The sequence below is a fragment of the Notolepis coatsorum genome (genome assembly GCF_963971535.1).
Source record: "Notolepis coatsorum genome assembly, chromosome: 5".
Taxonomy (NCBI): Eukaryota; Metazoa; Chordata; class Actinopteri; order Aulopiformes; family Paralepididae; genus Notolepis; species Notolepis coatsorum.
This window is the reverse complement of record NC_140169.1, coordinates 130004718-130031037: the sequence shown is the minus strand read 5'-3', so window position 1 is coordinate 130031037 and position 26320 is coordinate 130004718. Positions and strand designations below refer to the sequence as shown.

Sequence of the window (26320 nt, the reverse complement as noted above, 5' to 3'; positions counted from 1 at the left end):
AGAGAGAGAGAGAGAGAGAGAGAGAGAGAGAGTGAGTGTGCCCTATGGTGCCAAGCCATCATCCGATTGGTCTCAGGCTTGGTAAGAGTGTGGGAATGCGGGGGGACTGCGCAGTGCGCGCAGCTTCCCCAGAGTTATGATGAGGCAAAACTCACTCCAGATGCAGAGAATGAAAAACACAAACCTATGGAATTAAAAACATTACTGCTTCAGCTGCAGCTATAGTAGTTTTAGTTCAAAAACTATAAAGTTACAACCTAAAGTACAAAATGCAAACAATGAAGTACATAATGCAGATGCAAAATAGCTAAATAGTAGGCTAGTGTCTTTCTAATATTTATTTAAGACTGATAATATGCTCAGAGAAAAATAATCCTGTCTCGCCTACCTATAGGCTATGCACTTAAATAATGTGCACATATGTTGCAGAAATACTTTTGCAGAGTTTAAAAAAGCGCTCATTCGTAGAGGCTTACCACGCAGGTGAGCTTTGGTGGGTCTGTGTGATTCTGCTCACAACTTGTTCAAGAATGCCAGAGGAAGGAGAAGGCGGGGTTGCCGCAAGAAAAGCACTCTCTAAACCAATGGCCTTGCTTGTAAAAAATGACTGGCGTAGAACGAGGGCCAATCCGCGCGCACTTCAGACTCCTACGCGACGAGCCCAGTCCAGTGGCTCTAGTATAAGAATTGGCAGCGTGCGCCTCCGTTGCCTGTGTATACCCTGCACACACAAGACAGGTAGCAAATAGATTAGAAGAAGAGAGTCATTATTCTCATGCGAAAGCTGTTCGATCACGTCACCCACCAAGGACAGTCGACATGAAGGCAATAAGCCCGGTGCGGTCAGCAGCGAGGAATAATCTACCGAATCCAACTGAGAACATGCTTGGGATATCTCGGAGCAAGAGCCCGATGATGGACGATCCGCTGAGCCTGCTGTACAACATGAACGACTGCTACACCATGCTGAAGGAACTGGTCCCCAGTCTCCCGCAGAACAAGAACGTCAGTAAGATGGAGATTTTGCAGCATGTGATAGACTATATCTTGGATCTTCAAATTGCACTTGACACGACGAGCAGCGCATGTCAACACCAGCAGCACCAGCAGTCGGCACCCAGGAGCCCAGTGACAGCCAGGAGCCCACTGACAGCCGTCCCCTCAGACACCAACATCCTCACCTTCCAGGTAAGTCGCCCGAGTTCAGGTATTACTAGTAGTTTGATTGGAATTGAAAGATAAAAACCATGACCTACAAAATAAACACATTTCCCGATGAATTGAAAATGGGGGACCCTGGTGATGTAAACAAGACGAAAGTCTTTCTCTGGTCTGCATCCCCTTAACAATTGTGTGTATTGTTGAGCTGTACTGTATTGTACCCATTCTGCAATCTGTTAATAAAGTTTTCAATCAATCAATCAATCAATCAACCGTAATAACGTAGACTATAAACATCTGGGGGGGGGGGCATACTATAATATAACGGCGCAGTGGGCTACCCAGCAATGCAAACAGTTGAACACAATAATACTAGCCTATTTGATGTGAACAGAATGAATGACAGAAGCTTTATGTTTGGTATGTTACAGTCAAGTGATTTACCCAAAGAAACAGACGCCGAGGACGGCAACACGCTGATCCGCTGACTTGGTGAGTGTTTTCAACATAATGCATTCATAGTTCCACACAGGCTCCACAAAAAGGGGACATTGATTTGAACAACACTGCACCCACTGTATCGTCGATTCACCCACCAGTTAATGGCTTTTAAAGCGGCATCATGTCTTGAATATGTCTGTTGTGTTTTTCCAGGAAATACATAACCACATTCTAATGAAATCTTAAAAGACTATTGTACTACCACAACACTGTCGCCTACTATTCAGAGAGAGAGAGGGAAGCAGGCAGGCACCACTTAGGCAGAATTCCCACATAGCACTTAGAGGTTGTCAGGATGTTGCCTATTGCCCCGACGCCTCCATCTGGTGTGTCTACGGCATGGGGATTGCCCAGTAGTTTGAGTATAAAAAATAACTGTGGCTTCCTCCCAGGCGCCAGTCAGTCCAAGATCTTTGTCCTAAAAATGCTGCTCTGTTTTTCAATCTCTTGCAGGTGTTTGAAACTGGACCTCACACATTCCCTTCCGCTGGTTGGATTTGTTTTCTCTCTCTCTACTTGTGATCTTTACCCCCATAGAGGAGATAGGAGAGGTTTATTTTTGTTTTTAAGTGTTGAATTCTTCCACTGGCCTGATATCTTGCTTCCATCGGAAGAGTTCTGTCTCACTCTCTAGTCTCTTCTGACAACGGTAACAGGAACTGGAACGGAGTCCAATTCAACACAAACTTTCTAACACTTTTCTGAGACAGCAGAGTGTAGAATGGGAGGAACTGTCTAAAATGTTTGCTGTTTTGATAAACTGTGGATGCTGTAAATGAAAACGAAAGTCTCACTGTAAATTATCCCTGTATAGTAGCATATTTGTGTCAGAGAATATAATCTTGCATTCTATTGTGCCGTTTAAAAAAAAGAAAATATGTTGTAAATTGCATTTTTATACAATAAATTAAATACTGTATATGACGAAAAAAGCACTAATATTCCGTATGAGTCAATGTATTAGTTTGTGTGACATCATGTACAGCAATATCTCGCACTTAATATGTAATCAGTTCCTTCTGGTCATCATGGGTAGAACAGAGATTACAACTGTAAATCTCTGACACCTCCTAGTGGTCAATATCTGTCAGCTTTTCCTGCAAGAAACTGAACCGCTGAACTGTGGAATATTGGAAATGAAAACACAATATACTCATACCAACCATACTACAATTATCTTCTCCACTGGTAAGAACATACTGTACATACCAAGGGTCAGACACCACATGTATGATCAACATTTAGAGTTTATTGTTATTCAGATGTGGTGAACTCAGCAGGACTTGACTTCTATTTCAGCTGTTACTGACACACATGTTAATCATAAGTTTCAAGGCCAACATCACGGAGCATGCAACACGTTTGAGAGCACTCTACAGCTATTGCATTACAGACATTGAACAAAAGTGAACTGATTTGCTCATGCATGCAAAAGTTCATGAAATATTAATCTTAACTGACCACAAATGTTGGGGGAAGGGGTCCAATTACTACAATAAAACATCTTTTTGAATTAGGTATACAGTGGATAGGTACGTACAATCCAAGTGTTACTAATCTTTTTTTAGGACAAATAGAGACTGACAGGAGCGAGGTTGTGTCCCCCACCACCCTGAATAACCCGAATGCCTGAAGTTTAAGACTTCAAACAAACCTTCCTTTAGTCCCAAGGCATTTCTTAGTGTTTGCATTAGTTGTTAAGACATCAAACCAGAAAAAGCCCCTCACCGTGGTTAGGTATTACAACAACAGCGCAACTATACCACTCCCCTATGTGAAATATCATGGCAGTAGTATGAACAGTACACACTGAACAGCACTTGAGACACACCTTTGTTCATTTGGCTCACATATTTAAATAATAGTCCGACATATATTTAACATTTGATCTACAAATGGTATACGTTTATTTCTTTTTGTTACTTCTACAGACAAACAAGCTTGAAGCTGGGAAACATACTCCCAATAGCTACTAGTAATACTGATCACACACGCTGGGTTGTAAATTGAAGCAGAACACCACATGTACCATGGAGTTCCAGTTAAGATTAACGGGTCATTTTCAATTCCACGGGAGAAGGGCATAATGGGGAGCGCTCACGTGACACACATGCGACATCTTAATGAGATTCACCCTACGTGTCTTATCTATCGTAGCTAGCACCTAACATCCTAAACATGCGTTGTCGAGACTACTCTAGAGCCACTGCACGTTACAGTACGTCTACGGACTAAGTGCTCTCTGTCTGTTTCGGGCCCTGGGCTAGCAGGGAGCTCACAGGATGCTCTCGCGCTCCTCCCCGAAGGTGACGGTGTCCGAGGACACGGTGCAGATCTCTGGGGGGTCTCCGGGATTCAGGCCCCTCTTCAGGTGCACCACGCGCACATTCTCGTTGTGCGGCCCTGGCCTGGTGGTGCTGGAGGGGACGATGACCTCACTGGTGGAGGAGGACGAGGGGGTGGATGGAGAGGTGACAGAACCCTCCATCGGCTGGTGCGGGCGATTGACCTGCTGGGCGTTGGTGTTGTTGTTGAGCGTAACGTTGCTGGGCGTGCGGTTCAGGTTGTAGCTCTTGGAGGAAGGCCAGCTCTCCTCGGGGCTGCTGGCCAGCAGGCTGCACTGGTCCTCGGAGCAGATGGACATGCGGGTGATGGCCGGGTCCTGCAGGCCGCTCAGGCTGCTGGGCAGGCCTCTCTTCCTGGCCAGACCCTCCTCGTCCAGCTCGATCAGGTTGCCCCTCTCCAGCTGGGACAGGTCAGCCTCTTCGTCCTGCAGGGAGTGGTTGGGGGAGCTTTCGTTCGAGCGCACCCCAGAGTCGGAGGAGTCCTTCTTGTCCAGCGTGGCATCGGACAGGTAGTCCTTCCCCTTCAGCGCCAGGGAACCGCCGGGAATTTTGGCCTCCGCCTTCTTCCCGTCCTTCAGCAGCGGAGCGTTGTCGGACTCTTCAGACTCGTCGTCGTCACTGGTCAGTTTCTGGTAGCGCAGCCCGCCGGCAGCCTTCATCTTCAGGTCCGCGGCAGCTCCCTGGAACAGCCTCTCTCTGGAACTCTTGCGGCCCAGCAGGGACTTGGACGAGCCATGGTCCGCCTTTTCGTCCTCCTCTGTGATGGGGTCTAGGGGGGCTTCGACGTTGGTGGCGAAGTCGGGCGCGTCTACCGGAGGCTTAACGCTCACTCTTTTGGTGTAGGGCTTACGGCCGTCCTGCTCTCCACCCTCCTTGGCTTTGTCTTCGGAGGCCGAGGTCATGAACTGAGCGGGTTGGGGCTGGACAGGCTTCTCTCCCCCGCCTCCGGCCATCTCCATGTGAGACATCTGGGCAATGTATTCCTGGTAGGCATTGCGGTACTCGGACTGCTGCATGTCGGTCAGCCTGACGATGTCGTTGGAGGATTCCTGGGAGTTGAGGCTCGTCATGCTGGCTGTGCGGTGGGCAGTAGCCTGGGGAGAGAAAGAGGTATTAAAACAGTGTTTCCCCTGAAAAAAAATTCAGCATTGTGCCTCTAGGGGTGTCCCGGGGGGCGTGAACACTTAAGGTAACTAACTTGCGTTCACGACGCGCGGCAGAGCGGCAGAGGTCCCTGTGTGTTCTCGCCTTCCTCAATTTATACGCATGGAAGTATTGACTACGCCGTAACGAATCATTAAAAAAATATACCGTTAACTGGAATATGTTGTGTCTTTACACATATGTTGGATTATGTAATTGGTTTGTCATGACAAACAAATAAAAAAATCGCGATTTACCCGGTGGCTACAACAACACACAGTGACTGCATGTAGTCACTGTGTGTTGTTGTAGCCACCGGGTAAATCGCGAGAACACACAGGGACCTCTGCCGCGCGCTGCAACACACAGAGCGGCAGGCGTGGATAAGGGGGCGTGCTAGCGCGCGGTCACGTGGGCTTCGTGGCCAATCAGAAACGCTGAACGCAAGTTAGTTACCTTAAGTGTTCACGTGTCCGGGGGCATGTCCCCCCAGAACTTTTTTTTAATTTTTTTTTACATTTTAAAGTTACGTAAATGCATAAATCTGGTGCACTTTCAGAGCAAAATAAAGAGGCTAGATCTATGATGAACTTTGTGCTCAAAACACAAAATCGACTAGACTGCAGTGCTTTCTCCCTGCAGCCTTTTCCTCAGGTCAGTCTTTTACATTAAGCACCCCCCACAGCCCAAATGAAAAAAAATAAAAAGTATAATATATATATATATTTTATATAATTTTTTTTGAATAGTCTAGTTCATAGCAGCGGCGGTCCTAAGTCGGCGCTGCTGAATGCATATAGGGGAAACACTGGGTAATATAATGAGACCACAACAAAAGCAAATAGTGGCTGTAGAGTTAGTCAGCTAAAGCAGTGCAGAATTCCTTTTTTATTTAATTTATGATGGAAGTATAAGGACGCACCTTTCACATCAAACCCTAAGCTCAAATTAGAGCGGTAATAAAGTTTGATAAATCAATCATGACAAAAGCCATTGGCACCGCCCCAACCATAGCAGAGTTGAGCGCTCACCATCCACTGCATGTTGCTGTGCCTGGGCACCTCATCCAGGCCCACGTTGCTCAGCTCCTCGAAGCTGAGGTTGAAGCTGTACATGGGCGAGGCGTCTGGGTTGGCGGCACCAGCGTGGGGCGGGACGCTGGCGCGGCGTCCCATCTCCGCGTGGTGACCGGCCACGCTGCTGCCTTGCTCACTGGGCGCCTCCTCGTGGAGCACCTGGCTCTCCACGTGACGCATGTCCAGCACCTATAGGATACAGTGCAATGGAATCAGTGCATCACTATTAAATACGGGTAGGTTGTACTGAAGAAGAATATGAAATGAATAACACTAATATTTGAGCATACTGACACATGATAAGAGTAAACTACTAAACGACTTTATGTCCTGAACTCACAGTTGCTCTGAAGAGCTGCCAGTCTCCAAAGTGCATGTTCATTTCTTTCTTCAGCTCGTCGATGTTGCACTGGGACAGAACTCTGCCGTTGACGTTAGCCTGAAACGGAGACAGTGGTCTTCGGGTGAGACAGCAATTATAAAAGAGTACGGTAATTTCATGCAAATATATCTTTTTATATATATTTTTTTATCAAATATTTGTATTGGGACCGCAATGGAAATAAGTCTACGGACTTTCTTGCGCTATCCTGATGTATTTTTATACTGTGTATTGTATTTTATTATGTCAAATAAAATCAATCAATCAATCAATCAACATAAAAAAAATCTACTTATACTATTACAGATACCACAAAAGACAATTCCTCCCCCACTCCCACTTAATTGTTTTAACTTGTGGACGCCACCGTTCAAGAGGCAACTTGAAACCAAACCGCAAAAGAACCCACCTTCTTGATGGTGGCAGTGTACTGGGCCATCATGCTGTGATCGATGCCGTCGATCAGTTTGACGCGTTCGCACACTGTGTCTGTGTTCATGGAGCTCAGAAGAACGGCAGGAGTGCCAGACACCACAGAGGCCGGGCCCTGAGCAGAGACAACACACAACCAGGTCCAAGAGAGCACTGTTACTGGGAGATACAGGGGAGAAAAACGGAATCCCATTCTCCTCCTCAAGTAACTGTTATTATGCCCCACGCCTCGCATTATAAACACAATCAATGCTACAAAGAAGTCATGCTGAAGGCACTTCAAATCTTAAAAGAAAAAATTAACTAGGAGGGAAAGCAATATAACAATAATATGAAGTACATGACACATATCGCCGGGGATGAGAGACTTAGCGTGCCAGCTAACGCTAATCGAGTTCATTCCAACGGCTTGATGTTGGAACAGGTCATGAGTAGATCTACTAAGTTCTAAGGTGAGGAGGTGTTCTCTGGTGAGTAGATGTTCTATGGTGAGTAGATGTTCTCTGGTGAGTAGATCCTCTGGTGAGTAGATGTTGTATGGTGAGTAGATGTTCTGGTGAGTAGATGTTCTATGGTGAGTAGATGTTCTGGTGAGTAGATGTTCTATGGTGAGTAGATGTTCTGGTGAGTAGATGTTCTATGGTGAGTAGATGTTCTGGTGAGTAGATGTTCTGGTGAGTAGATGTTCTATAGTGAGTAGATCCTCTGGTGAGTAGATGTTCTCTGGTGAGTAGATGTTGTATGGTGAGTAGATGTTCTGGTGAGTAGATGTTCTATGGTGAGTAGATGTTCTGGTGAGTAGATGTTCTATAGTGAGTAGATCCTCTGGTGAGTAGATGTTCTGGTGAGTAGATGTTCTATAGTGAGTAGATCCTCTGGTGAGTAGATCCTCTGGTGAGTAGATGTTCTATGGTGAGTAGATGTTCTATGGTGAGTAGATGCTCTGGTGAGTAGATGTTCTGGTGAGTAGATGTTCTATAGTGAGTAGATCCTCTGGTGAGTAGATGTTCTATGGTGAGTAGATGCTCTGGTGAGTAGATGTTCTGGTGAGTAGATGTTCTATGGTGAGTAGATGTTCTATAGTGAGTAGATGTTCTGGTGAGTAGATGTTCTGGTGAGTAGATGTTCTATAGTGAGTAGATCCTCTGGTGAGTAGATGTTCTATGGTGAGTAGATGTTCTATGGTGAGTAGATGTTCTGGTGAGTAGATGTTCTATAGTGAGTAGATCTTCTGGTGAGTAGATGTTCTATGGTGAGTAGATGTTCTATAGTGAGTAGATCTTCTGGTGAGTAGATGTTCTGGTGAGTAGATGTTCTATAGTGAGTAGATCTTCTGGTGAGTAGATGTTCTGGTGAGTAGATGTTCTATAGTGAGTAGATGTTCTATAGTGAGTAGATGTTCTATAGTGAGTAGATCTTCTGGTGAGGAGATGTTCTGGTGAGTAGATGTTCTGGTGAGTAGATGTTCTGGTGAGTAGATGTTCTATAGTGAGTAGATGATCTATAGTGAGTAGATCTTCTGGTGAGTAGATGTTCTGGTGAGTAGATGTTCTATAGTGAGTAGATCTTCTGGTGAGTAGATGTTCTGGTGAGTAGATGTTCTGGTGAGTAGATGTTCTGGTGAGTAGATGTTCTGGTGAGTAGATGTTCTGGTGAGTAGATGTTCTATAGTGAGTAGATCTTCTGGTGAGTAGATGTTCTATGGTGAGGTGATGGCAGTGAACTGTGGTCACAAGGTTAATACTGTATGGTTGATGGAGGATGAGAGGAGATGGTGGGATGATGACAAGGCCTGAGAAGATTGTACTGATTTCCTGATATGAACTGGAACTCTGTAAAAAAAAATTAAAGGGGCACTTCACAAAAGAACAATGCAGATTTATTTGACACATAATCTCACACACATCCACACACTCTAAACAGTCTTGCACACATTAATTTAGTTTAACCGTTATTGAGAGTAATTGTATTTGAATATGGCCACTAGGGCTGACCTTCGATTTATCTTTTGGAATTCGAAGCTTCGGGGCAGAGATTCTATTTTAATTCGAAGCTTCGAAATAAAATAATTTTTTTTTAAATAATTATAATTTTTTTATTTTTATAATTTTTTTATTTTATTTTATTTTTTATGTTGTGAGACTTGTACAGCACTTTGTTCAACTTTGTCAGTGCTGTAAAGTTTAAACCTTTTTAAATCTTAGACAAACTAAACACTTTGCTTCCATGAAATATTGTAAGCAGTCATTTGAGGCTTTATAAAAGCAGCACAATGAACACAAATCTGTCAGTGCCGAGTCCGACCTCATCTTAAATAACAAACAACATTGCTTGTTGTAGTTAACAAAGAGAGGCAGAGTTAATTTAGCAAAAAAAAATAATAATAATAATAATAATATTCATATTTATATTTTTTTCTTTTTTTACATAATCGAATTTTATTTCATATTCGAATCCCATGCCCATCGAACGAAGCTTCGAAGTATTTAAGACAGCCCTAATGGCCACCAGTGATGCCATCGGGGACATTGAATCCTTGTGTTGTGTTAATTAACACTTTCAGTGCCAGGGACGTCATAGCTCGTTTCATTAGCCCCCCCACTGAGTGCCGATGACGACAAATATCGCTTAATTGTTTTATTAGCGATCTGAAATCATATTTCATCAACTGAGTCTCCCGTTGGTACAGCAGCCCCTACAGGAGCTCAGAATGGAAAAAAGCGCCCCCTATCGTCTATCCCTGTGTAACTGCAGGTCAGTCGCTTAGACTGACCTGGGATCTGTAGATATGTAGGGGCGGAGCCAGCTGGTTCCTTGTGCTCGCAAGAAGTCTGATCAACATGGAAGTCATCGCGGGACGGGAATCAGCCTGGAATATATATTTACAGCAGCCAATACTCAATCAATAAGCGTGATCGATATTTGGAATGGAGATCAGGAATTGGAATGATCTTTTTGGAGAACATCTGATCTGAGGTAAGGAATATCCTATATCTAGTCTTGGGATAATCAGAGTTGTATTCGCTGAGATCTCAGCGTTTGCCCTATGTGTGATGTGTCTGTTTGTGCGCGATCGCTGATGAGGAAATAAGAGAATCGATTTTTCAGATCGCCTCTATAGCGTGCATACGTACACATAAATATACTATCGATAATCTAGCGTTTATTGAAAACGATTCATAAATAGGCCGAAAAATGACAACGTTTTTGTGTATTCTAGAATATTCCAGTACGTCTTTTATCATGGAATCTTTATATTTTCCTTGAAAACGAGGGCTTTTCAAAATGCTATAAAACGAAAATGAACCGATAAAAAAACAATCCGCTTCGACAATGTTGACTGGAAAACGAGTCATTGATAAGAGACAGGGCAGATTAGACACATAGCCATAATATTTTAATTTTTTTTTAGCATTTTTACAGCTTTATTGGTCACGCAGGACCGACAGAGGAGAGGGCGAACGGGAGGAGAGGTGGGGAAGACATGCGACAAATAACGACGGGAGCTGGGATCGAACCCGGGTCGGCCGCGTAGGTGTGCGAGGCACTATGGTATGCGCCACGAGGGCGCCCCACATAGCCATAATTAAAAACATAGATTAGGCGTTTTTAATGCTAACATTGAAGTGGGTCGCGGCATTCAAGGAGGTTCCGGGGCACCGAGCTCCGGCACGGAAAGTGTTAATCAACAAGGTATATAAGACAAGGTATTGCTATTCTTTCAACGACATCATTTCATGGAGTTGTAATTAACACAACACAAGGATTCAATGTCCCCGATAGCATTACTGGTGAGTGACCACATTCAAACCCATTTACTCTCAATAACTGTCAAACTAAATTAATATGTGCAAAACTGTTTAGAGTTTTAGGTGTGTGTGTGAGATTATGTGCAAAATAAATCAGGATTGTTTTCTTCTGGTGAAGTGCGCCTTTAACCCTTTCACTGCCACACGACAGAAGGTTAACCCTTTACTATCACACAACCGACTGAGTGAACGGGTTACGGTAACCGTTTTGGTAGTGCGGCAGTGAAAGGGTAACATTGTTGCATGCTGCGTTTATATTCTTTGCCTGATCAGAGTTCAAAGTTAATTTGAAGTCAAAAGTAAAAGTAAGTAACAAATACTTTAAGGATATGGCTGCTACTGCCCCGGCTCCATTAATGTCCACCACACCAGAGAGGTAGACTATGTTTCTATCTCCAGAGGTGGACTGTGTTTATATCTCCAGACTGTGTTTCTATCTCCAGAAGGTAGACTGTGTTTATACAGTATCTCCAGAGGTGGACTGTGTTCATATCTCCAGAGGTGGACTGTGTTTATATCTCCAGAGGTGGACTGTGTTTATATCTCCAGAGGTGTATTCGATGTGGTGGAAGAGAGAGTGAGGGGTTTGGGAGAAGGTCAGATGGTTTTGGGAGAATTCAACGCAGCGCTGGAAATGCTCACAAAGGTCGACACAGACACACGCCACTGTATTAAATCACTTCTCAGAGGCCTTGCCGTAGCGGATCTATGTCAGTAATTCCCTCTGAGGGAGGGCTACTCGTCCCAAGGTGCATGCTGGGACTTGTGTTAATCAGAACACCTCCGACGGGAGTTAGTTTAGCAGCCTCTAGGAGGAGGGCAACATGAACGGAGAGGGAAAGGGAAGTAAGCCAGAGGGTGAGGATAAATCCAAGGGGTTCAATACCTGCTTCTTTTTGAAAGATGGAACCTTAAATTGCTTGGAGAGAGAGAATGAGAGGACAAAGAGACAAAAGGGAAAGATGAAGGAAGTGAGGACCGCAACAAGCCTGTGTGTGTGTGTGTCCGCTCAAGAGACAGCAGGAGGGAGAGGACACAGAGGGAAACACACATGTGACTGATCATCGAGGACGAAACATTAAGAGGACACATGGAGCAAGATAATGTACATCTTCCACCGAGAAGGAGAGAGAGAGAGAGGAAGAGAGGGGGAGAGAGAAAGAGAGACAGGGAGAGAGAGTGTGCCTTGATCTTAAAGAGAGGGAAAAAAGGTAAACAAAGATTGCTGGGCAAATATCAATATTTATTATGCATCTGTGCTCCTTTTTTAATGCAATAATGATTCAGGTCAGGCAATTCAGGGCTCTGGACCTCCTCTCCTCTGGACATCCTCCTCCTCTGATGTCAAGATGATGTAATCTGTAATCTGCCAGCACAGCAGAGGAGCACCAAGCCCCTGAATCACTTGAATTGAGTGATAGAAATATGCATGATTCAGGGGAGCTGTATCCAGGCTAGTAGTATATAATTTAGTTGTCAAAATTAATGATAAAAAAATGTAGCACAAAATTGTATTCCTGACATATTTGAGAAATGTTAGATGTTAGTTTGACACTGTATTACATTTCCCATTACCATGCGGTCCAACAGGACAATCATCGATTGGATTCATGTTTTTTTCCATACCTAAGATATATATATATATAGATATATATTTTGAAGAGTTGAAATTTGAATATCGTGGTATTTATATTTTTACATATTGCCTAGCCCTAGTTTAGAGTGTATTGTGAAGGGACAGCACTGAGAAGGAAACAGGAATTGGTGAATAGAAGTCTTACATGTTTCTAGCAGAAAGGGGGCCTCTAATTATTAATAATGAAGTATTGTACACTGAGTGATACAAATATCACAAACAGATTAAAATACCTTCAAAAAAAATTTGCCCTCCGTGTGAGAAGACACATGACTAATCTCTCCTTGTGAGTCAGTGGATTAACTGAACAATTCACTGATACTGGCTGGATTCAAACAATAAACCCTGTCGAAGTGACTTTCACTGATGTCGTACCGAAACCCTCCCTCGACCAAATACCTAATGGATTTTGACGGAGCGTTTTCTTCCCATGAAACGAAACAGAAAGGGCATCTCAAGCAGGCGCTACAAATTGGCCAAATTCCCAATCAGGTCTCTGACATCAAGGCCACCTAATCATCCCTTCCCCTTAATTGGCTGGTATCAATCCCTTGTCTCCTGAGCCGTTCAGCCATTGTGTCGTGTGATGTGTGCCGGGTGCCAGTGTATGGCAGCCATTGAGCCTGCGTAGCCCAAGGTTGGGTGCTACCAGTGGTGGTGAAGGAGGCAATTCCCACCCTACATTGTGGGGAGCGCTTTGAGTGTCTAGAAAAGCGCTATATAAATGTAATTAATTATTATTATTATTATTATTATTATTATTATTATTATTATTATTATTATTATTATTATTATTATTATTACAGTAGAATCACTATGGCTGCAGTTGAGTACTTACGAGTCCACCGCTCGGATCCCTGGGATAGCCGCTTTTAATGAAGGGGCGAGGAGGTGCATGAGATGGGTAGCAGCTGGCCATGTACTGGCGTGGCAACTGGTATACATGTTGGGGGAAATATGGCTGGGGAGGGGAATCCGGGACAAAAGGAAACACATTTAAGGGACGGGGGTAAAGAAACACGTACACCACAAATGCTTGAATGTGCAATAATGTAACGATGAGGAGGCGGCGGCGTCAACCCGCCACGTCTCGCGCGTCACTGAGAGACGGACGAGTTGAAGACGTTCACGTCACACCCGGCCTCGACAACACTGTATGTCAGACACACGGGACGGTTCACGTACAAAAATGCACACCTCATCTTTGTTACAACGGTGAGCGCCGCAATGTGAATCAAATCAAATCAAATTGGCACAAAAAGGACAAAAGTGACTGAGACGTGACACGATAATAAATTATATGACAAATGATGGACAACAAATGGTGGGGAGAGGGGGCAAACAATTTGTGGCACTTTGCTTGTTTGTTTTGTTTGTTTGCCCGATGATGATGATAATGATGACCCCAGGATTACTCACCAGTTACCAGCAACTCAAATCTTTTGAGAGAAGGAGGTTTGAAAGTCAAGTTAATTCCTCTGGACTTTCAGGAGTTTTTTTTGAGAGTCACGTTTATTCTTATTTTTTTAGTTTCAGAACAAGGACCACTTGTAGGTTCTCCCGGGCTGGGCTCAGGTCGTTGCGCTGTGGGCGCAGGAACTCACCCTGTTGTAGAAGGGGTGCTGGGGCCCGGCCATGCCACTGTAGTAGCTGCTGTGGGGCTGAGGAGTGACCACGCCGGGCGGGTTGAAGCCGGCGGTGGGAGAGCAAGCCGAGGACTGGTGACTGTAGACGGAGGTGGGGCGGGGCGCGGCCTCTTGGAGGGGCAGCGTGGGGTAGGTCACCCCGCCTATGTTCATCTGCTCCCTGGCTGCACGCACGTCTGATAGAGGGAGAGGGAGACGACAGGAATGATGAACGGACGAGAAACGGGCTGTGTTGAAATGGTGGGATTATCCACAGTGCCGTAGACTAGGACGAGTGCATACTAGGGGGAAAATTGCTATTCGATAGTCACTGGGAACTATTCGAATACTAATCGATAACCCCCCTGTTGACATATGATTTTGTAGCGAACACGAGATAATCGAACCAGCGAGCTAGCTGGCTGCTGTCATTGCTAACAGCTAGATACTGTATTTAGGAGTCGCTATTTCCGTTATGTCCATTATCTCCGTTATTTCCAGGAACAAAAGCATTAATTCCGAAAGTTACATCATTGATGCTTGAAATGTGTGAATTTTGTGAAACAACATGACAAACGTACAAAACGTTGCTACCATGTAACATCTTCACAAAACTATATTCGCACAAACTATTAGATTTTTTTTTTATAATTTAACGACTATTCGAAATATTTGAAAACCGATGCCCATCCCTAGTGCACACACATACATAGGAACCTAGTTTAGATGTAGAAGGGAGTGGGCGGTGCAGAGTTATGTGTATGTCATTGGAGTTATCGAGTGGGGCACCTCCCATCGCAGATGTCTCATTGAGTTACTTTCTACCACACCTACAGACACCTACACCTACTTCCTACCACACCTACAGACACCTACACCTACTTCCTACCACACCTACAGACACCTACACCTACTTCCTACCACACCTACACCTACTTCCTACCACACCTACACCTACTTCCTACCACACCTACAGACACCTACACCTACTTCCTACCACACCTACAGACACCTACACCTACTTCCTACCACACCTACAGACACCTACACCTACTTCCTACCACAGATACAGACACCTACAGAAGACTTGAGAGGGAATTACGACATCCTGGGTCCACCTGCTATACTCTCAGCAGACCCATGGCTAAACATTTGGCCCAGATTCGGACACAGATTCCGCTCAAACAAGGTTTCGCAATTATGCCACAACAATGTGGAACGCCCTACCCACAGCCGTAAAATAATGTGAATCCCTACCCTCCTTCAAAACCGCTCTCAAAGAGCACCTACGGGAGGCTGCAATTAGAAACTGGCCCTGGTAAATGTTCAAATCCCCCCCCCCCCCACCCAACCCCCTCCAATGTACAGTTTCTTCCCCTTCGAATGTATATATATTTTTATTGATCTCTTTCTCTTAAACAGTACTGTATATATTTATGTCATGTACGTCATAAATGTCATGATGAATTGAAAATGGGGGACCCTGATGTAAACGAAAGTCTTTCTCTGGTCTGCACCCCTTAACAATTGTTTGTATTGAGCCGTACTGTATTGTACCCATTCTGCAATCTGTTAATAAAGGTTTCAATCAATCAATCAATTCTTTGATTCGGGTCAATCACCTGCAATGATCTCTCTGAGCTTGGGGTCCAGGTTGACCGTGCAGGGTAGGAAGGTTTTGATGTCGCGGGCCATGAGGACGGGGGTCCTGGAGGACAGGAAGACCTCGAAGCTGCGCACGTCCCCGTCGATCTCCAACAGGGGCTCCACGTCTTTGGTGGTGGGGATGTTCTTGGAGATCCTGACTCAGGAGAAAAAGATTAATACATTACTGCTGTATTCTACACCAAAGTGGTGATTCCCAAAGCATTGTTTCACAGAGCCTATAATTAACTGCACAGGCCAGGGAGCTAATCAGGGCGCACCTGGGCACATTGCTGCTCAACATGTTTATATTTTTATATTTATATGGGTCACTTTATATACTTAATCATTTTACCTGCAATGCTGCTTTTTACCTTAACCCTGCTGTTATGTATTAACAGCCTGCCTGCCTGCCTGCCTGTCTGTCTGCCTGCCTGCCTGTCTGTCTGTCTGCCTGCCTGTCTGTCTGTCTGTCTGTCTGTCTGTCTGTCTGTCTGTCTGTCTGTCTGTCTGTCTGTCTGTCTGCCTGCCTGTCTGTCTGTCTGCCTGTCTGTCTGTCTGCCTGCCTGCCTGCCTGCCTGCCTGCCTGCCTGCCTGCCTGCCTGCCTGCCTGCCTGCCTGCCTGCCTGCCTGCCTGCCTGCCTGCCTGCGTGCGTGCCTGCGTGCGTGCATGTGTGTATTTACTCAAGACCATATTACACATACCTATGGAATTCTGGTACCAAAACTATCACACTGGAAAAATAAATATCATAATAATAATTCCACTTCCCAGAGAAAGTGTAGTCATTCAGACCCCCGCCTCTGGAACCACATGTACCCCTGCTGGTCTGAGATCAGATCCTGCCAGAAATGTCTCTCCTCTGCCTCTGGAACCACACAACCCCCCGCTGGCCTAAGATCAGATCCTGCCAGAAACCATCATCCTGTCTCCTCTATTCAGTCTTCCTCGCGGCCTTCCTACTGACTCAATAAAGGAGAGAAAACATGCAGGGAATTGGATTGCCCATCTTGCTTATCAAAACATAAATAGATAACGTTCTTACTGTCTTTTTACTACTATGTACCTTACTACTATGCTACTATACTTATACTACTACTGTACTTATCATGCTAATATGTCTATATATACTACTATGCACTCAGAGTGTAACACTCAAGCTTGTTACTATTTGACAAACAATGCCACTGACCCTTAGCTGCCAGAGATGTACCTCTCTTGCTGACATGTTGTCTCGCTTTGGATAAAAGTGTCAGCTAAATTACTAAATGTAAATAAAAATAAATAAATAAATCATTCTATATATAAAGAAACTCTAATGGCTATGTTTTGTGGCTAAACACATACTTGGAGTAAAGTAAGGGTTAATCATCCAGAGCCGGGAAAGTCCTGATTGAAACAACACTATATATCATCATTTCCCCCCGAGGCCTTCCACGCGTGTTGTGGAGAAACAGAACGTAGCGCTCCCACAAGAGGATAAAGACTACTGCCTGACAGGTAAATTGCAATGGAATTACAACAATCCAACCAAATGAGCATAATTATGACTCAACCAATTAAACTAATCCTTTTAGCCCACTGAGTAATCTAACCGCTTCATCGCTTCAGACTCAATCATTCCAAGAACTATTCTATTCAGACGTCATAACCGAGTTCAATTACATAACGGGTCAAGTCAGTGTGTAAAGAGACAGGGAACAGTTTTGAAGTTTGAGCTCTTTTTAAACAAGAGTATTAATTAATGTGCTCTGGCTTCAGGGCAGGTCTCGGTCTTGTATAAATATCTCGTTCACAGACAGGTCTGGGGTCTCTGTAGGTTTATTTATTTGTTAAAATAAGTGTTAAATAGCTCTACATTCTGACAGCCATCACTGATATAGAGTGTTTGGTCAGTAACATGGGTCTCCCAGTCCCTCCACTCTGCAGTAAACACTAAATACATTTTCTGGTATCCCGTTCCCACTTTATCCAATCAGGAGAGAATCCAGAGAAATACTGTAGATATTTGTACTTATTTGAAGAAATCTTGCCAAGCCAGATTTGCTTACTGTACTGGCTTATCTTACTTGTTTCAAGCACACATTTACTTAAAACTAGTTCTTATTTCTTATTTCTCATCACTCTCTCCTAAAGCATTAGAGGAGAACAAAAACTCTCAATGTCTGAGGATCTCAAACATTGACTGAACTATCCTGGAGCACAGGAATAATATATATACTGTATAATATGTGAATCCTTAACATTGGTGGCATTCCACTTTAACACTTTCAGTGCCAAAAACGAGTTAAGTCGTTTCTGGGCCCATGTCGTTCAGGTAGTTTTTCCTTTTTTCGATATTTTTATTCATTATCCACCCAGGGAGCCTGTTGTTACCATAGGGAATGAGTCTGAGGTCGCCAAAGTGCAATACCGGCCGAATCCAACTTGACGGCGGTATTAAGCACCCTTAGAAACCTTGTATCTTGGCCTGTGTGTCGATCTTGCTCAAGCTCAGCGGTTATAACGGTCGGATTGAGAATAATCAAATGCTCCCGAGTCCCGACGCATGATGTGTGATGGATTATGTTGGCGACACGATAGACATCACTACTTGGAATCGCGATCAGATAATTGGAATATTCTTTTTGGGGTACATCCTAGTCAAGTTAAGGGCTATATGATATCAATCTTGCGTTGATCCAAGCATGTCTTCAGCTCGATCCGAACGTGTGTGTGCAGGGAACAAAATAAACTTTTTGACTTACCAGCCATTTGGCTGGTAGATTTTAAAAACTACCAGCCAGGCAGATTTTTTACCAGCCAAAAATTAAAAATAGCTTTTTAGTATATCGCCATGTGTTATTATTACTATATAATACTCTCATATGCTATTTTCAATTAATATCATAAACAACATAAGGAATATTAGCATAATTTTGAGTGGACTGAAGGAATGAGTCAGCGTTAATAGTTTTAAATGCAAATAATTTATTGAAACATAGAAGTGGGGTCGGGGACACACACACTGTTTCAACTCACCACCCCCGCATCATATTGTAGTCTAGTCTGTTTCAAACTTCCACTCCTCTCGAAACCTTTTTATATTTGAATATCAACATTATCTGTGCATCCTCAGTAATCCTCAGTTTACTACAATATACTCCTCTCCTGAGTCCTGACTAGTGACTTCATCGTCTTTCCAAACGCACGCACACACACAGAGAAAGGGAGAGTGCCCCCCCCCCCCCCCATTTCCCTTTCCCCAGTCCACACTGTCTGCTGTTCTCTATGGCTCTGCCGCTGATCAGGATTAGCTTGTTAGCTTACGCTAACATAACGTTCATTTCGGGCGATGTGGGCATAAAGGAATGGCGACGATGCAATGCATGTTAGATGCATTTGACCCGTTGTGAGAAGAAGAAAAAACCACAGACTTATTTCGGCTCGCAAAATAGGCGCACTGCTGTGTAGCTCTGCTCTCAGGGAACAAACTTAACTTTTTGACTTACCAGCCATTTGGCTGGTAGATTTAAAAAACTACCAGCCAGCCAGGCAGATCTTTTACCAGCCATTGGCGGTTGGCTGGTACTTATTTTGTTCCCTGTGTGTGTGTAACGTTAGTCCACAACGTATGCCGTTGGTGGCGATCAAAGCATCAAAAAATGTATGCATTCATGCATTCATGATGAAACATAATACCTATGATATAGATTTGATTTGAGAATAATAGCGGGTCCAGGCAAGAAACGACAACGGTTATAGTATAATACGGCTATAAGGCTATTCCTCAGCATTTCAGGAATTACCCCAGACCGCTCTAAAAAGATACTTATATTCACCACGGTATAACGCGCAAATGTATGCATGGGAAAATTATCTCTTTTTTGCATCTTGACCGGAAGAAAGTCACTGGCAAATGAACATAGTATTGTATCCATAGCTATAATATAGAATATAGTTATAGCTCTACAAACAAGGTGACGGATTCCTATCTAGCGTTGGCGTTGCTACAGAGGGGCTGCGTCTAATGGCTGCCACTGAAAGTGTTAAGCCGGCCTCCAGGAGAAACTCACCTATCGTAGATGGTTTTAAGCAGGGCCTGGTCCGGGATGCTGTCGCTCTCCTCTAGGAACAGGATGATCCAGGACGTCCTGTAGGGCCACTGCTCTGTCAGGTTTATCCACGATGCCAGGCGGTCCCAGTTGAAGCTGATCTGATTGGCCCTCAGCAGACGACCTAAGAGAAGACACACAGCATTGTCACAGTCTGACACTACTCATATTACATGAAATTATAATATATTATATTACATCATATGATATTATATGATATTACATTCTATTATACTTGTATAAGTCCAATGCCCTGATGGGTTCCTTTACGTGTATGGGGTTACGGGGGTTATGGGGTTATGTTAAGACACACAGTCATAAGTCATAACAGAAGCATCAAACATACACAACATAAACTTTGCTCTTACAGTATGCCATGCTCAGGTTGGTTTCCTTTCCACCTTGATCCCACCTTGGGAACAGGGTGGAAAAGAACCCAACCTGAGCATGACATAAGAGCAAAATGCCCGCCATATGAATTATGGTCAATGGGTGTGAGACTTCCTAATCACTTGGAACGAGGACCACCAAAATGATCAGCATATTTCACGTAATTGTGAAATCATTCCAAATGATGGTTAAACGACGTCACACATGCCGGCCGCCACATGTGTAGTGTACCTGTGACAGAGACGATGTTGAGCAGCCTCCTCATGGTCTGGGGACTGATGTCGCTGAACCAGTCCTCCGTCACCAGCAGCTTGGTAAGGTCAAAGGACATCTGCCGGGTCACCGAGCGCTGCATCTGGCGACGGCGGTAAGTGTCCTGAACAGACAGACCGCAGCGTGTCATACAATGTTTCATGTATGTATACATGTGTATAACTCCAATTGCACTGTTAATTCACACGTTGTTTCTTATTAACCGTATTCACACGGCGGCCATTTTGCACTTCTGTCATGCTCAGGTTGAGCATGCTTTCCAAGGAATCCCGACGCAGCTGAGCGTGACATGAGAGCAAAATGGCCGCCGTGCGAATATGGTCAAATATGTGTAGTGATGCACCGATACAAACAATAAAATGTTTACATCTTGTCCGGTTGTAGAATTGCCATTATTGCTTATTGCATGTACCAAATAAACAAAAGAATACTGAACACAAATAGATGAGTACATTTCTCCTTTATTTTGACTTTATTTCTCACAAGCAGTGTTGTAACCCTCATGATACCCCTTCATCTGAGGATAGGCATGTATCACTCGGCATCGGTGTCAGCTGGTATGAGTAGGGCAAAATCCAATATTGGTATCGGCCTAAAAAATTACATATTGGTTAGGGCTGACCTTCGATTTTTCTTTTAGAATTCGAAGCTTCGGGGCCGAGATTCAATTTTAATTCGAAGCTTCGAAATGTAAAAATATATATAAAAAAAGAAGAAAAATTCAATTTTTTTTTAATGTTGTGGGACTTGTACAGCACTTTGTTCAACTTTGTCAGTGCTGTAAAGTTTAAACCTTTTTAAATCTTAGACAAACTAACTAACTACTTTGCTTTCATGAAATATTGTAAGCCGTCATTTGAGGCTTTATAAAAGCAGCACAATGAACACAAATCTGTCAGTGCCGAGTCCAACCTCATCTTAAATAACAAACAGCATTGCTTGTTGTAGTTAACACTTTAATCGCCAAGGACGCCTAAACTCGTCATTCCCCGCCATGCTAATTCTGCCAATGACGCCGTAACACGTCATTGAGATCAATATTTAAAAAATCTGTGATCGCAATCATATTTCTCCCCCGGAGACTTGAGATCTACTGTTGATCCCCTCTCAACTCTCCAACGGTTCAAGAGCGCCATCTGGTGGCCGATCGGCGGATCGCCCAAACCGGAAACCGGAAACGGAAACTGGTGCTCATCCAAATTAGGTCCGATCACCCGCTATATGTCCCAGGACTCGAGCTAGACACAATGGATAGCAATCCGTTACCAATAACTCGATAAACAACATGATTTGAACGTATATACTATTATACAACCTGGAGATGGATCGCATATTTCAACATCCCATAATAGGAATATTTTTGCTCCACGCTCATCGCCCAACGGCCCGAGGAGACTGGGGTGAGTTTCAGCGTTTTTTTTTACCGTGTTCGATACAAACTGCTCTAATGATCATATCACCCACACTAAATTAATCATCTAACGTTGGCCACGGAATTATAAACGACCCCCCCCCCCCATCCGGTCAACATCAGATGATAAGTAGTAACTTCTAGAAGCACGTCCATTTGAATTTTTTTATCTCGCGCAGATCGCTATCAAACTGTATTTGATCATCAATATAATGCATTTAGGGCTATAAATCACGTTCTGGAGAATGCTGCAGAAAACGATAAAAACATATTTATACTTTAGACCGTATTTTAGTATGAATATGTGAATGAAAAAGTATAACGTTCCTACGTCCTGAACGATAGATAATTGACGTTGAATGGGCCATAGTAATGTCAATTTAGCAATACAATTTAAAAAGTTATAGCCCTGCAAAGAAGGGGAACTTCTCCATAGACAAATAGAGCTGGCAGAGGATGGTATAATGATGTACATAAGCCTGGCGAAGAAAGTGTTAACAAAGAGAGGCAGAGTTGATTTTGCAATTAAAAAAAAAAAAATCATATCTTTTTATTTAATTTTTTATAATCGATTTGTATTTTCATATTCGAATCCCATGCCCATCGAACGAAGCTTTGAAGTATTTAAGACAGCCCTAATATTGGTACATCCCTAGCCCTGTGCTATGTGTAATGATTGATCGCATACAGACTACACCATACAGCCTACACCATACAGCCTACACCAGTGGCGGACTGGGACACAAATTCAGCCCGGGACATTCAGACGCACCAGCCCACACACTGGCCCACTAGGGTTGCCACCTTTGACCAATAGAAATAAGGGACACCTATCATCGAGTGTGCGTGTAGCGCGCACAATTTTTTTGTTGTTGCAGTTTTGGGGCGTTTTTTGGGCGAAAATGGGCGGATTTTGTCACTATTTTTTTTTTACTTTATTTCGGTTTTAGGGTTAGGCTTAGGGTTATGTTATTTAAATATTTTGGGGAGCCAGCCCCCCAAACTCCTGAAATGCATAGAAATCTATGAAATCTAAATAAAACAATCTATGACATTTATATTAAAAAGAGCTAGCCCCCCAAACCCCTAAAATACATAGAAATCTATGCATTTTGGGGCGGCTACGTGGCGTAGTGGGCAAGGCGCTCGCCACGAATGCAGAGACACTGGGCTCGCCTGTTCGAGCCCAGCGCTCCACATTGCTTTCAGTTTAGCTGGTTGTTCATACTAATACACATTGGCCGTATTAGGGGGTGGGAAACTGATGGGTGGGGATCGGGCGTTGTGGACAGTGACTCCTACAGGTCGGTTGGTGCGCCTGCGCAGTAGAATCAGGAAGTGTCGGGGGCAGCGTGAGCCTCCCACGCGTTACTCCTCGCCACTGAGAGATCGAGCTGCGCAGGTGAAAAGATGCGACTGCTGTTACCTCAAGTACCGGAGGGGACTTGTGCTATGTATGACTTAGTCCACATTGCAGCCGGCTTGTGGGAGGCAAGAAACAGCGTTCGTGACAGGGGAGGGTTGAATTGTATGATACGAAATTGGGATGGGAGAAAATATAGAAAATGGGAGAAAAAGTGGATAAAAAAAAAAAAATCTATGCATTTTGGAACAGTTACTATATATAGTCAAGAAAGCATTTAGTCATACTTAAAGTTTAAAGTGCTTTATTTGCATTTAACAGTTTAAATAAATTGGCTGAACTATTATATATATAGCCTCAACTTGAGCATAATACTGTATGAATATAAAGTGCTGTAAAAACAAAGCCTGGGAACACTTTTACTGAAAGAGGACAATAATACAATGAAACACTTGTGTGACCCAAATTAATAAAAATTAAAGTGCAAAGAAGAGTAGGCTCCTGGCTGCCATGGCAGGTAAATAGAAATTCTGACATCTAGTTAAAAACACAACCAGATAAATAAGATGTAATATCCCATACCGAATAAATCTCAGGAGATGTTTCAGTTATGAAGAACTGTGACACCTGTGCTTGGGTCCGTTGCGTTCTTATATTTCGGGAATATTGTTCTCCTGAGGCATGCTGTCTGATGTCAGTCAGTCCACCATGCGCCACAGAAAACACCTACATACTTTACAGTTTGCTTTGTAAACATCTCCACTGACGCACGCTATCAAGCCAGTGGTTTGCCTCTTCCCACTCAGGTCTGTATTTCTGGAGGCGTTTTGTCTTTTTAGGATGCGGTGGAGTCACAGTGTCTGCTGTAGACATTTTCAAAGCGTCTTCGAAAAGAAATCACGCCGCCTGCAGATGGAGGATAGGCACAACGGCACAGAACTCTTCTTAGCAACGTGAAAGTGCTAATTCTCATTGGTCGGTGAGCTGCTGAGCGCACGCCCATCATACCAGAGTTGCCAAGTCTGTTTATTTTCCGCAACTTTTGGACACAATTTTGCTTGTTTTTGTAGGTCGGCTGGCTTATTTCTCTCACTAAACTGGCAACCTTAAAATACGGGACAAAGGGCGTCCCGTATCAGTTCAATACGGAATGCGTCTTTTAGTTTCCAATTACGGGACGATTCCGTATTTTAAGGGATGGGTGGCAACCCTACGGCCCACATTAGTGGCCCACACACTGGCCCACACACCGGCCCACACACCGGCCCACATACTGGCCCACATACTGGCCCACACACCGGCCCACACACCGGCCCACATACTGGCCCACACACTGGCCCAAACACCGGCCCACACACTGGCCCACACACTGGCCCACACACTGGCCCACACACCAGCCCACATACTGGCCCACACACCGGCCCACACACTGGCCCACACACTGGCCCACACACCGGCCCACATTAGTGGCCCACACACCGACTCACACACTGGCCCACACACTGTCCCACACACCGGCCCACATTAGTGGCCCACACACTGGCCCAAAAAAAAAGTAAAAGATTTTTTTTTTTTTTTTTTTTGACCAGCCCACTTTGGTTCCGGCCCATCGGGATTCGTCCCGAACGTCCCGATGGCCAGTCCGCCACTGGCCTACACCATACAGCCTACACCATACAGCCTACACACCATACAGCCTACACCATACAGCCTACACCATACAGCCTACACCATACAGACTACACCATACAGCCTACACCATACAGACTACACCATACAGCCTACACCATACAGCCTATACCTTACACCAGGGGTCTTCAATTAAGTTTGGCCGAGGGCCAAATTTCTTCCAAGCCACTGTATGGGGGGCCGGCAACAAAAACAATGGCTAATTTACTATATTGATAGTGAAAACATTTTAACTCTGTGACAGACCACCTTATAACTAAGACATACATTTGTGGCAGAGGCAGATAATGGACAAAATAAACGAGCTGCATAGGTGGCCTAATAAACTGTAAACGACATACACATTTGCACTGAACATTATACCTTTGTCTGTTTGCCATTTTATTATAAAACCAGAGACAAGCGCCTCTCTCTTATCGGCCTATCTTACATTACGCACAACCAATGTGTCTATCTGACGGCCCTTTCTGTGGAGCGCACTGGACTATTGAGAAACAATAGGAATGTTCCATTGGTTCTCCCAGTCCATGTGACCATTTCTAGCATTTCCATTGGCTATAGTGACAGACATAGATATATGATAAATGGATAGATACAGCGGATTAGATGCAGTCCAGAGAAAACAACCAATCTAGATATTTCAAGATTCTATGCTTTACATCCGCGCATTCTCTGAGAGATGCACTACATTTTTAGATGACAATCGATTCCGATACAATAAAGCAAGTCTTTCACAAACATGTCTACTGTTGCGCCCGGCTTTAGAGGGTTAAAAGCCTAATAGTATTTTTTATTTCGTTAATAAATGTCTCATTGTAATTCCTTATATACCTAATGTAGCGCAACTTCTTGAAGCAGATTCAGCTTTTTTTGCTCTGATTTGACTTCAGTTTAATTGCATTGTTACTGTTCACATGTGTGGTGCCATCAGTCATATATAAGTAAAGATAAAGTTTGAATGACTTATTGAACTGGTGTTTTAATTTCACACCACACTGCTTGTTTGCTATTTCAGCACCAGGCGCTGTCCACCGACTTTTTTCATGTTGAGCAAGCACTACATTGCACCTCGCTGCCTACCTGTTATTCACTCTCAACATGGATAAAACAACGTATAATAAGCATTCTTTAGGTGGTGGTAGTTTCTCTATTTGGACATTATAGCTAACATATAGCCTAGCCTAGTTGGTCTGATATAAAAAAAATTTATAATATATATATATATTTTTTTATATATTCTGAAGGGCCAGATATTATTGCTGGCGGGCCAATTTCGGCCCGCGGGCCGCCTATTGCCGACCTCTGTTCTAGGACATTTGTGATGTCACAGTATGATGTCATAATC

General features: G+C 43.9%; 2 protein-coding genes across 3 annotated transcripts in view; one reads left to right on the top strand and one right to left on the bottom strand.

Annotated features, from left to right (window-relative positions):
- The first annotated feature begins 705 nt into the window (after positions 1-705).
- On the top strand, positions 706-2597 carry id2b (inhibitor of DNA binding 2b). The gene is made up of 3 exons (XM_084313860.1): positions 706-1188; positions 1593-1653; positions 2116-2597. The coding sequence occupies exons 1-2, from the start codon at positions 820-822 to the stop codon at positions 1647-1649; spliced, it is 426 nt and encodes a 141-aa protein (XP_084169986.1). The 5' UTR covers positions 706-819; the 3' UTR covers positions 1650-1653; positions 2116-2597.
- Positions 2598-2919: 322 nt separating this feature from the next.
- Positions 2920-26320, bottom strand: part of kidins220b (kinase D-interacting substrate 220b) — a 69817-nt gene continuing 46416 nt past the window's right edge. The window contains exons 21-29 of one of the 2 annotated variants that reach the window (XM_084314916.1): positions 20471-20615; positions 19811-19973; positions 15733-15911; positions 14090-14307; positions 13324-13446; positions 7018-7155; positions 6567-6665; positions 6182-6415; positions 2920-5101 (exon numbers count right to left, since the gene is read on the bottom strand). In XM_084314916.1, coding sequence (XP_084171042.1) covers positions 3938-5101; positions 6182-6415; positions 6567-6665; positions 7018-7155; positions 13324-13446; positions 14090-14307; positions 15733-15911; positions 19811-19973; positions 20471-20615 — 2463 coding nt within the window. In that variant the 3' untranslated portion in view covers positions 2920-3937. The remainder of the gene's footprint in view (positions 5102-6181; positions 6416-6566; positions 6666-7017; positions 7156-13323; positions 13447-14089; positions 14308-15732; positions 15912-19810; positions 19974-20470; positions 20616-26320) is intronic. The other variant, XM_084314917.1, reaches the window with a different exon arrangement.

Excerpts from the sequence above, each read along its gene's own strand:
- id2b (XM_084313860.1), top strand. The coding sequence starts at position 820 with ATGAAGGCAATAAGCCCGGTGCGGTCAGCAGCGAGGAATAATCTACCG. Across the intron at positions 1,189-1,592 it reads CCAACATCCTCACCTTCCAG|TCAAGTGATTTACCCAAAGA; the intron begins GTAAGTCGCCCG and ends GGTATGTTACAG.